This window comes from Strix uralensis, chromosome 21 (assembly GCF_047716275.1).
Source record: "Strix uralensis isolate ZFMK-TIS-50842 chromosome 21, bStrUra1, whole genome shotgun sequence".
NCBI lineage: Eukaryota > Metazoa > Chordata > Aves > Strigiformes > Strigidae > Strix > Strix uralensis.
In genome coordinates, this window is record NC_133992.1 from 5898328 (window position 1) to 5910532 (window position 12205).

The window sequence follows — 12205 nt, forward strand, 5'->3', positions numbered from 1 at the left end:
AGACATAATCTGCCTATGCCTTCCTACCCTGCCCATCACCGCAGAGTAAAGGCACCAGAGAGCAATTTTGAGATCAAGCGGCTGTGGCCATTAATAATTAGCACTTTAAAACTTCAAAGGGTGATGCTAGCCTCCACAATAACAACGCAGCACACCCAGGGATGGTGGGGAAGAGTTCTCATCATCGGCGCTCCCATTTCCCAAGTGAGACCCAAAACGCAGAGGTGAGGGCAGCCCGTGGGGGGATCCATGGTGGCGCTGGGATTCGACACAAAACCTCCCGACTTGCACCCCTGACACCTCCTGTGGCAGCAGACATAAAGGACGTTATGTGAGCTCATACTGGACATCCGAGAGCATCCCAAAGCTGCTGCTAAACCAGTCACACCTCATGCCTTGCAATACCCTCGCATGACATGTGTCACTTGGCCCCTATGAGAGGGATGCTCTTGATGAAACCCTTGGAGCCCAAGATGGGAGAGGTGATGCCTTCTGACACCGACAGAAAAAAACACAACACACAAGGTCAGACAGGGAAAATATGTGCTCCACACAACTCAGAGCAGGTACGTGCATCCCCCATTTGGCACCCAGAGGGTTGCACCGCACTGCCCACGCCAGGCGAGTGGCTGAGCCGATGAAGTCTGCTCATGGCACGATAGAGAAAATTGCTTTTGCTTTAAGAAAACTGAACCCCTCCTATCTTTATCAGCAATTCCTAATCTTAAACCATTCTGTCTCTTCCGGAGAAAGTAAAGACAGAAACCTCAATGGAAAAAAGGAATTAAAGTCTGAAAACAAGAGACTTCAGATCTTCAGCTGATTATATTTCTAGCCAAATAAAACAGGTTGATTAATCCACTTGTTCAGACTGCTAAAGCTACCAGAACAGCAGAATATATCCCTTTCACATTAGAAGAAGCTCAACACACTTAAACCAAACACCTTCCAGGCAAGGAGAAAAAATAAATACAAAAAAAAAAAAGGAACGAATCAGTGCTATAGCATTTGTGTGTGTCTGAACATAAAGCTTTGGAGAGCAAAGCAGAGTGCTCCAGTACAATAAGTGGACAAAGCTCCATCCACGGACTCCAGCAGAGTTTTGTCTACTTATATATTAAGTAAACTGGAGTCTCAGCTTCGAAGACCATCAGTGTTTTCATCTCCTGGCACCGTCACTCAGCACTACACCCAGCGAAAGCTTCACCTGAAAGCACAGCCCTCCAGCCTGCCCTTCACCTCTTCCCTCCTCACGCTCTTGATGGATAATTCCATTTATTCCCATTGCCATAACGGGTCCTCAGCTCGGTACGAGCCCCCCAGCTGCGACAGGGGCAGCATCAGGCCTCAAGTGGGCTGCACCCAGACGCCTGTTTCCCAGAATAGGAAAAGCCCACGGCTCTCTTCTCCCCTCGCGCACCCGTTGGGTCCCACACTAGCGTGGGCTCTTCCCAACACCCGCCAAGCTGCAAACGTGCCTCCAGATACCGGTGAGGACATGGGCTCCAGCAACCAGTTACTGCTGTCCCCGTTCTGCTGCCGGCACGTGGCGGTGGGACACCAGGGAAAGCTTTGATGCTCACAGAGCAACTCTGCCGCCAAGGTACCACCCGGCGCTGCTCGAGGCCAGTGTCACCTTGTCGGACCCTGCCCCGATGCAGCGGTGATGGGAAGGAGGCGCCTTCACCTCCTGCGTGGGGAGCTCGGGGCACGCCGGGGGCGGCTGCCGTGAAGGATGCTTTGGGGAGCCAAGGCCAGCACTCACCCCGCCGCTCCCCAGAACCACCAGTAACCCTATAACAGCACCGACACCGCCTGGGCACCCCTGCACCGCCCCCCCAGCCCCCCACCCGAGCCCTGAGTGGGGGTCACTGCCCCCCGCCTCCAAGCCCCAGCCCAGCGCCGGGCACATGGGGCTGGTGAGATGCTCCCGGGGGTCCCACGCCGCTGGGGTCCCCCCGCTCCTGCCCCGCACGGGGGTCGCTGCAGCCGGAGGGGACCCGGGGAGCCACCGCCCCCTGCGAAGCCACCCCCGGCCTCGCCTTTGTCCGCCCGGCGGAGGGAGGGGGGGGGGCAGCCCCATCCCGCTCCCCGCCACAGCCGCCGGCCCCGCTGCCGACGTCCCCCCGTCATGGACACGCGTGGGCCGCTCACCTGCGGGGCCGCTGCCCGCGGCCGCCTCCTCCTCTTCTTCTTCTTCCTCCTCCACCGCCGCCGCCACCTCCTCCTCCTCCTCCTCCTCCTCGGGGGGCGGCGGTGGCGGCGGCTGAGCGCTGCCCCGGGCGGGCGCGGCGGTGGCGCGGGACCGCGCGGGCGGCGCGGGGCCGGGGCTGCCCTCAGCGGGGCCGCCGCTGCCGCTGCCGGGCTCGGGGGGCGGCGCGGCGCTGGAGGGCAGCCCGGCGGCGGCGGCCAGGAGGGCGGCGAGGCAGAGCAGGGCGAGCCCGGGCGCGGTCCTCGGCCGGCGCCTCATGCTGCGGCGCGGCGCTCCGCCATTCACTCCTCATTCATTCATTCACCCACCGAGAGGGGCCGGCGAGCGGCGCCGGGCGGCGGCGGCTCCCTCCCGCCGCCTCAGCCGGCCATGCCGCGCCGCTGCCGCTCCCAGCGCCCCGCAGGCGGCTCGCGCCGCGCCCCGGCCCGGCTGACAGCGCCCCGCCCCGCCCCGCGCCTGCCGCCGCCAATCAGCGCCGCGCACGCCCCCCCCGGCGGCCGCTTCGGAGCGCGCTGGGCGCGGCGCAGCCAATCGGCGGCCGCCGGGGGCGGGCGGAGGGGCGGGGCGAAGCGCCGGGGGCGGGGCCGGGGCGGGGCGGTGCGGCATTGTGAGGGCGGGGGCAGCGGGGGGGCACCGCCCCCGCCGGGGGGGGCGGTCCCCGCCTTCCTTTTTTTATGTGTCTAGGTAGAGCCTCTATTTTTTAATATACAATTTCGAAAAATTTATATTTTTATTATTTTTAATATTTTTATTGTTAATTTTTTTATTTTTTTAATTTTTAATTAAATCCGCCTTTCCACCCCCCCCCCGCCTCAATTTTGCAAAACAATGAGGAAGGCGCCGGGCTGCGCAGCGGGACACAAAGCGGGTCGGCAGCCGGGTCCATCCCTGCCGGAGCGACCCTCCCTCCACCCCCCGCTGCAGGGCTCTGGAGGGGGTCACCGCCCCCTCGGCACGACCCCCCCCCTCAGCCCCCTCTATCCATCCCCCCCTCGCCCACCTCCAGCACCTCCACGTCCCGTCCCCACGCCCGCAGCGATGCCGTTCCCCTTTGTGCTGCTCATCTTCGCGGCTGGGAGCTCTTTCCCACCCAGCACGATGCAACCCGGGGACCAGCCATAAGGACAATGAAACCTGGGGGGAGCATCCAGGCTGCCCCCCACCCCCGGTGCTGCTGGGGCCGGACACTGGTTGTGACCTTGGCCAAATCCCCCTGTCCCAGAGGAGCGATCGGCAGCGCTGGGAGGAAGCACAGTGACACATATATTAATTATTCACGGTACCAACCAGCGATCGCTGGTTCACGCGTTGAAGCAAGACGCGGGTGTACGCCGCCGGCCCTGTGCGGTGGGGAAAAGCTGCTCGGAGCAACACAAAGGCACGTGGCTGCACGCCGGGGTGTGCCGGAGCAGCCGGGTGGGCCGCAGGGAGCCGTATGGGAGCAGCCGTCCCTCTGTATCCCACCGTGGGAAGGTGCGGGGCGGGATGGTGCAGAGCGCCGGGGACACCCTGCCCGTAGGTGGGTGCCACTGCCAGGCGAGTGTTGGCATCGTCTCTGGTTCCTGCAGGAGCCAGCGGATGCTGACAAGTGTCTCTTCGGGATTAGACAGCCCCACCTTCACCCACCTCATGCTCCAGGCTGCAAGTTCTTCTCTAGCACAATATTTAGGGGTCGTCTACAAGGGAAACGCTGCCTGACATAGCTGCTGTGGGCTAATTATTCTGCAATAACTCATTACTCTTCCCCCATATCCATCCCCTTCTCAGAAATAAATGGGACCTTATTCCTGCATAATAATATAATTATTATTCCCCAGCAGCTATGCTGCACCATTTCCCCCACTGAGACAAACACTCCTGAGATTTGTTTTTTATAATCATCGTCAGCCTGTCATTCCCCACCGGGACCGAAGAGTCCCTCCGACCAGGGGGAATACAGCTGGCAGAGAGGGAGGATGGTTTGCTGATCAAGCCTCTCCGCCAGCAATTCACACAAGGTTATTGTCTACGAGAACAGGAAGGAAGAAGTCAAGCGGAGCAACGATTGCTAAGGAAAGAGTTACCTGGAACAAAGAAATTCCTTGGTTTTAAATAAAAGCTGCGCAGCCTCAGCAGCCAAAGGGATGGACCCTGAGCCCATCTCCCAGCTCAGGGCTGCTCCCCACAGAGGCACGAGAGCCCGCACAGTGCAGGCTGACAGATCTGCTCATCTGATTTCCAAAATATCATATTCTCCCTTTCTGCTTGGGAGGAGCAGTGAAGCATGTCACAACCTTCCATCTCTTTACGCTCAGGCAGCCCCGTGCTGTCACCCCGGCACAGGAGGGAGACAGGAAGATCCTGCCTGGGTCAGATGTCCTTGGGGCAGCCTTGTCCCCACAGGATCCATGAAAGAGGACTGGCCACCCCTTGGAGATGGGATCACATGCCAGAAGGAGTCTCTGCCTTCTGCCCAGCTGGCTTATTTCAGCGCTGACTTATCATGAGAATCATTATAAAGAGCTGCAAAAATAAAATGGACTGTCTCTGCCACATCAGTGGTACACACAACGCAGAGCCATCGTGGTAACACCACATCTGGGTGGCAGCAGGGGTAGAAACCCCAAGGGGTGAATTCGCATGTTGGTGGAAATCACCGCCAGCCCCCAAAGCTGCCAGCTGGCGCGGCAAGGGCCGGGCAAATGCTGGGACAAAGGCTGGAGAAAGGCCATGGAAGATGCTGGGCGAAGGGGATGGAGGATGCGGGTGTCATGTCCCAGGCCCTGCACAGGGACAGCTTCAGCAGGACTCACCGCTCCCCCTGTTGATGTCAAATATAGTTGCAAGTGCCCCACAGCCCTGAGCACCCAAACCATCCCCAGCCAGACCCCGAAAAAAACAAGCGCCCAAAAAGCCGCCTGCTGCTTTCAAGGGCATTGAGCTGGGGATGCCAAGGGCGCAGAGCAGACCTGTGCTGGCACCGCGCCACCAAAATTTCCGTGCTTCTCTTCTTTTTATGTTTTCATTTTGCAGTAAGAAGGTGCGAAATGCACGTCTGAGCAGGATGGATCCTCGGGGAAGGAGGAGGGCTGACACAGAGCCCAGGTTGTGAGCAGGCAGCCCAGCCTCTGTGCCTGCTTTCTTTGTAGGTTTTAAGGGTATCAACATCCTCCCCAGAATTGTTCCTATTCCATCAAATCAGCAAGATTTTCTTCCCCAGTGGAAAGTTTCTATCAGATATTTAGCAACCAGCTCTTTCTCTGACCTATTTGCAAGCCCCAAGCCACTCTCTCCACCACCCACTGCTTGAAAGCTTTGATAATTCGATGAGATGTTAATTGTGACAACCAGAATAACTCACAATACAAAAATTTCTTTTTTTTCTTAATTATCATTACTTGCAATGCAGGAGTAACGAATCCTCTCCTCAGACTTAGTTTTCAAAGCACCCAGCAGCATTTTTCTGCACAACTCCCATTAAGTCAACACGTATTAAGTGGTTTCTGATAATCCTGTGTGCTCTGGGGTAGGCAGAGCCCAGAAACAACGGGGCTGCACAAATCTGCCACGGGGACCGAGGAGCAAAGCGAAAGTCACAGCCTGGCCAGTGCGTGTAGGTGCTAGCATAGGGCTGCTTAAAAAGCACGCTGCAGAAGGGCACTGACAGTTTTAAGCATGTCAGGATCATCTTTTGAGGCAAAATTATGCTCTAAATGCAAAGGGTTATTCATGAGACCCCATGTGCTTTATCAGGGCACACAGCCTGTGAGTCTGAGCTGCACATGATGCTGGAAACTTTTCCACTTTCATTTAAGAGCCCGACCCAGTGGGAGTTTACAGGACCCTGAGGAGAGTACCCTCCACTCCCGTTGCAGAGCTCTGTCAAGCATTGCCCTGATTTAGGGGAGATCAGCATATTCTTTAGGCTGCACTTCCTCAGTGAACTTTTTCATTATTCCACATGCATATTTATCATTTGTTTAAATTATCAAATAAAGAGTGGTTTAGTCAAAAGCCGCAGGAGCATCCCTGCAAACCTGTGCACAAGATGTAGGGACTGACTTAAAACACAAGAAGTCATGGCTTTATTTTCACTGTTGGAGGAAACAGCATGTGTGTTGGGAAGCAAATAATTTTCTAAAATCTTTCTGTTTTCATGACCAGGCCAACACTAGCAACAAGAAGATGACAGTTAGAGTGCAGAGCTCAGTGTCTTCATCCCTTTCTCCACATATTTTAAAAATAAAACACCTTCTATGTGGTTGTTCTGAAATGGCAGCCTTGCCTTAGCTGAAATGTACGCCTTGCCTACATTTATCCTCTGATTTGAATATAAATGAAAGTGAACGAATTAAAAACAGAGCCTGGAGAGTCATCTCTGCAGGCGCGTGGCTGGTGGTGGAGGGGCTCGGTGGGCAGAGGCCAGGAGCCACATCTCGGTGCGCGGGAAGAGCATCTGCAGCATCACCGAGCCTCTGTGAGGTGACAAATTCCTCCTTCTGTGGGGTCCAGTTGCCTCTTAACGCTGTTCTCATGGGGAATTTACCTTCGTACACGTCTCTGAAACACTGATGTTGCTTTAAAAGTGCCTTTGGCTGACTGCTCTGGGCATGAGGCTCCGGTAGCCCCGTCACCCAGTGCTGAGCATCCCTCCCTCCTCATCCCCAGCTCCTGGGCGCAGCGAGGAAGGGGCATCCCTTTGCCCCGGCCATGAGCCACCCCGCAGCCTCCACAGGCCTCCCACATCTTTTTGATTTGCGTAAAGCAACTGCAGCGATGAAATAACAAACGTCTGGCGTCTTGCTTGCAACTTCCCAGACAGCAGCAAAAGTCACATCCCCGGACAACGGGGCTGCAAAACGCCGCATGCCACAGCGGCCACTGCTCCTACCGTGAGCATAAACAAACCCGGCGTTAGCACAGGTCTGTCGTCATTTCAAATAAATGCAATTAGCAGCCAGACCTCCCTCTCTTGCAGGGGGTGAACGCTGGCAGCAGGGAGCGGGACGCGGTGGTGGTACGTGCACTGCTAATAGGTCCCATTTCTGCACACTCTTAAAGAGCGGCTTAACTTTAAGCACACCAAGGTCATGCAAATGTAAAGCTAAGCTCCTTTTCACACAAAATATGTCCTACAAATGCAAAAGAGTGAATAAATTGGCTAGTGTGTATGTTTATCACTGCTCTCCAAGAGGTTGGATGGAAAGGGCTGCACACGCTCTGCGTTGCTGACTCTGATCACTCAGAAACTACAATTTCTCTTCCATGGGCAATTGTGGCACTTTCAAACATGTTTTCTTCTCCAAATCCTATCGTCGATGCCAAGTTACCTGGAGAAGGTTTTCATAAGCACTGATTGGGAAGGGCTGCGTTTGCCGTGTTAATTGAAACCCAGCAGCAGAGTTGGGTGCCGGGGGTGCAGCTGGGGCGCAGCGTTGCCCTGCCAGGGTGCAATGTGGGAACCAGCAGTTCACACACGTGGAAGATTGAAATGATAGCAATCTGAGTGGTAACATCAAAACTAAACTGAGCAATTTGTTGAAATGAAATGCTTTGGAAAAAAATTATCCTCTGAAGGTCAAAACGAATGGTGCAGATTTTTTTCCCCGTCAATAATTTCCTACGTGTTCCCACAAAATGGTTTGATTGCAGCAAAACTGCGCTCGCCAATAACAATCACTTCCACCGAAACCCTTTCTAGCCTTCCTGCTGCCAGAAGAGCTTTGCCTGTAGCCAAGCTTCCTGCGGAGCTGCAAATGGGGGCAAGATCCCTGGGGCTAGTCTGTCCCTGGGGGTGCTGGCCCGGGTGCACCCCCCAGACACGGTCCCGGGGAAGCTGGGTACGGCTGCAGTCACACCCGCGTGCAGCTGCTCCGGGCTCCCACACACAGATTTTCCTTCCCTTTCCCCTCTTGCACACACCTCTCATGAGCACACACGTGTGCACACCCCCTCCCCTCTCTCACACACCCAGTCTCCATCCCAAGGTGGGACAGGCAGCCCCCCACACGCACATTTTCCCACACCAGACACACACAGACAGGCTGTCTTTGTTGCACACCACAACCAATTCCCTCTTCACCATGCACGCCTTGTCTCACACACAGATGTTTTTTCATCCCTCCAACAAAGCCTGAAACAAGCCTCTGGATATTTTGTCTCCGATGCAGCCCCTGTAGCCCCCAGCATCGCCCTGGACCCCTCTCCCCAGTCCCTGGCTCCGGGGATGCTGCACTCATGACTTCGAGGGGCATCACTCCATAGCAGGTGCTTTCTGATCCCCTTTCTATTTCTAACTATTCTGCAAATGTGGGGCACAAAACAGAGACAACCCTGACACTTGGTAGGAGCAGAGGAGCATCCCTTCAAGTAAGATTTAGAAAAGCGGTGTGGGAAGAGTTTCTATAGTGCACATCCACAGAAGAGAGGAGAAAATCCTCTCGTCATTTGACGGGCGATCGCAGAGGCAAGTCCTTGAGCGTGAGACACTGAGCTACTAGGGATTATACAGTTCCTTTGAAAAAGGGCCAGATCCCTTTAGCAAATCTCCCGTTATTACCCACCCTAAAGCACTGGTAACACTTTCAATCTCTCCTGCTTTCTGCCACAGACATACATTTTGCCTTTCACTCCAGGGCTCGGGTTTTTTTCGTTGAATATTGAAAGCGCATTATTGCCTGGGACGTGGGGTGGGAGGGGATAAGGGATTGAGGGGCCTGTCCAAATTAAACAGCTATTCCTACATTACCTAATGCAGGGGACTGGCCACACTGAGCCACGTGCTCTCCCCAGAGCCCAAGCTCCCTCCCAGAACACTCAAGGCCAATTTTGGTATTTGACTGTTTTCACATGTTTGTTTTAATGAATCCCCAGGAGGCTCCGTCCTGGCTGGGGCTCGTCCCAGCTCGCGGCAGGGACCTGTGCTGCAGCACTGCACAAGGAGCGGGGCTGGGGGATGCGGCTGGAGTTGGGATCAGGCTGGACCAAAGCCCAACTAAGCGCAGCATTTGGGATGAGACACCATCAGCGTTTGACCACTTCAGCTGCCAAATCCTGCATCCCCTGCAGGATTTAGGGAAGTCTTGGTGTGAATGCAGGACAGAAGGTCCTCAGTAGTCACGAGACGTGCAGGTGGGACGTTTAGTGGCCATTTCTGCTCTAACTCTGGACCATCCATCATCTGACAAAGCAAACCTCTTATTTCTGCTTCTCCCTCAAGTCCTTGGGACTGAGCTTCATTGCTACAAGGAGAAGCCACAACCAGGCACCACCACATCCCAAAACCCAACTGTGCCCAACAGCTCTCAGCTGCCAGGAACTAGGGACGCAGGCGAGCGGGTGGATGTAAGGACCTGGGAGCAGGCAGCGGGATCTGCTGAGCAGGTGGGAACAGGGCCAGGCGTGGCAGCGAGAGCGGGAGCGCAGAGGAAGGGGCCTTCCTATTGTCCAGAACAAAAGACCAGATGTGCGCCCAGGGTAGAGAAAATCCCACCCTCTGAAAGCCAGATCTGGCATTTCCACTCGGAAGGGCCTCAAGGCTGTCATTATGAGTATGTTCTACACCAGCACAGCTAAACCCCTTCTTCAACAGATTTCATTAATTCAGGACAGCTACTCATCCACCCACTTACAGTGAGTTATTCTGACTGGCCGTACCCTGGCCAGCCGCTCCACACCTGCAGATGTTTGTGTCAAGGGAGTTGCTTTTGCTTGTCTATGATTTTTTTTTTTTCTCAAAAGCCAATAAGCAAAATATAATCCATGATGGATTTTTTTTCCTTTCTTTTCTTGACTACATCCTTGTTCCAGAGTTAACATTCTTCATTAGCCCTGCTCAGAAGCCTGGTGGATAAGCCCAAACATATGTGCTAATGCATCCTTTTGCATGCCACTGCAACGCTGAGTGTATCCATACACTAATTTTAACCCAATGATCTCCACATTAAGCCCTAGCTATTAAATGTTAGCTTGTGCCTTAGCTAACACAGGTCTTTCAGAAAAAACACCAGTCTTCATTTCAAGACACCAAGAATGAAAAAAACAGTTTTCCTTTGGATTTGTTCCAAAATATTGGACCTGTTGGGGTTTTTTTAAACAATGAAGGTGATTAATATCCAGTTTGACTACATCTGGCTCTTGCTTCCAGCCATCCGTTTGTGTTTTTTCCCCCCTGCTAGATTACAGAACCTGCAATGTCCGCTCTTTTCTCCCTGTGAAGGTATTTATACACTGTCATCAAGTCACCTCTCAACCTCTTTTTTTAATAATGCAAACAGATGGAGGTCTTTAAGTTCCCCCCCCCCCCCCCCCCCCCCCGTAAGGCTGTTTCTCCAGTCCTTCAATCATTTTTGTAGCTCTTTTCAACACTCCCCAACACCCTCTCTTAAATGCAGACACCTGAATTGGATGCAAAATTCCCAAATCAGTCTCCCCAGTCCCATAAAAAGGTAAAATCCTCTCCCAGCTCCTACTCACTGTTTCCCCTCTCACACATCCAAGAATCTTGTTCAGCCTTTTGGCTAAACCATCACACATTGCCAGGAAGCTTCCATTGATCTGGTGCTCCACTACAAACCCCCTTGAGTCCTTATAGAGAACCAAACCAGCCCAAAGTACCCCCTTTGCTAAGGCTGGAGCTCCTTCTTCCTTCCTAGGTGTTCCTCATTGAACTGGTCTGATTTCACCTGTATTCAGGCCATAAGAGCATCTTTTGGTCTTTTACTGTAAGTGCATGGTTTGCTGATTGCTGGATACTGACACAGAACCTGGGAAAAGGGAAATTTTTTTTGCCTTGCATGTTACAATTTCCCTGTTGTCCCTTTTCTCCTGTTCCCTGTCATCACCAGTCTTGGGTTTTGGTGCTCAGGGGTGGCAGACATCCATCCACGGCTGGGCTCAAGTCCAAAGACTCTTGCAGAGCAGAGGATCGAGCCAGCTGGCCACAGCTGGGTCATACCCAGGTGCCATCTGAGCTGACATTACTTTGACCTTGCGCTGGGCAGCACGGTGACAGCACTGGGCAGCACGGCTGGCAGCCAGGGTAGCCCCAGCCTCACGCCATTTCCCTGGCCAGGTTTCAAAACAGATCAGCACTGACAAAAGGGAGAGATTTTCAGCACAGGCACCCAGTGTGGCCAAGCTCTTCTGAACAACGTAGCTGCCAGCATCACACCCAGAGCTCCTGGAAACTGAAATATCTGAAACTCTGCTCCTCCCATTCTTTTCCTTTCCCAGTTCAGCATTGCAGCTATAACACATACACACACTTTTCCATCTGGGAACAACTGTCCATCAGTATCCTCTGGGCTGCAAGCAGCACGGTCACTTATAAGCAGTATTATGGAACAGTTTTAAAGAAATCTAAATAACATGCTGGAAGAAAATGCTTCTTGCTGGAGAGCTGCTAACAATTCCCTCCTCTTCAACCAGCAGGTGATTTCTCTGTGGCAAATACCGCTTTTGTGGGAGGAAGATTACCAGCCAGGATGTTTTTTCCACTGGGAAATAGCTAAATTCTCAGCAAGCGATGTGAGGCTTGGCCTGCGTCCATCCCCCTGCTGTGGCTGGGCCGCGGGGTGGGCAGGGGGAGGCAGACGGAGATGACAGCAGCCGATCGCAACCGCTGCATGTCAGTGTTGCTCCACGCAGCGCGCACAGCTGTGCAACATCTGCCTCCCTCACTGCAGCCAATCTGCTCTCACCTAAAGCACTGCGTTACTGGGGGACACGGGGCTCCGAGGACGATGTGACAGCACTTCCCGGACAGAGGGACAGTCCTGTTTGTGTGGCACAACTGGGCAATGGTGCTGGCCTCAAGGTGGGGGGGATTGCATCCCTGGTGCAGGAGATAGTGTCTGGCCATCAAGCAGGTACCCAGAGGACCATGGCCCTGGGCTGGAGGGACACATCTCACCCTCCTCCTGAGCCCTATGCAAAACACAGTGGCCCCCAAAATCCCACCATAGGGTCTAGCTCAGCACGGCTTCAAGGATAAGGGATCACCTATAGAAACTC

At 54.2% G+C, this 12205-nt stretch overlaps 1 protein-coding gene across 1 annotated transcript in view; it reads right to left on the reverse strand.

The window, feature by feature from the left end:
- Positions 1-8276, reverse strand: part of MEGF9 (multiple EGF like domains 9) — a 62185-nt gene extending 53909 nt beyond the window's left edge. Inside the window, exons 1-7 of the mRNA XM_074891181.1 lie at positions 8206-8276; positions 7816-7941; positions 6982-7078; positions 4115-4217; positions 3496-3774; positions 3376-3451; positions 2155-2330 (exon numbers count right to left, since the gene is read on the reverse strand). Of these exons, the coding sequence (XP_074747282.1) occupies positions 2155-2330; positions 3376-3451; positions 3496-3774; positions 4115-4217; positions 6982-7078; positions 7816-7941; positions 8206-8276 (928 nt within the window). The remainder of the gene's footprint in view (positions 1-2154; positions 2331-3375; positions 3452-3495; positions 3775-4114; positions 4218-6981; positions 7079-7815; positions 7942-8205) is intronic.
- Positions 8277-12205: the final 3929 nt, after the last annotated feature.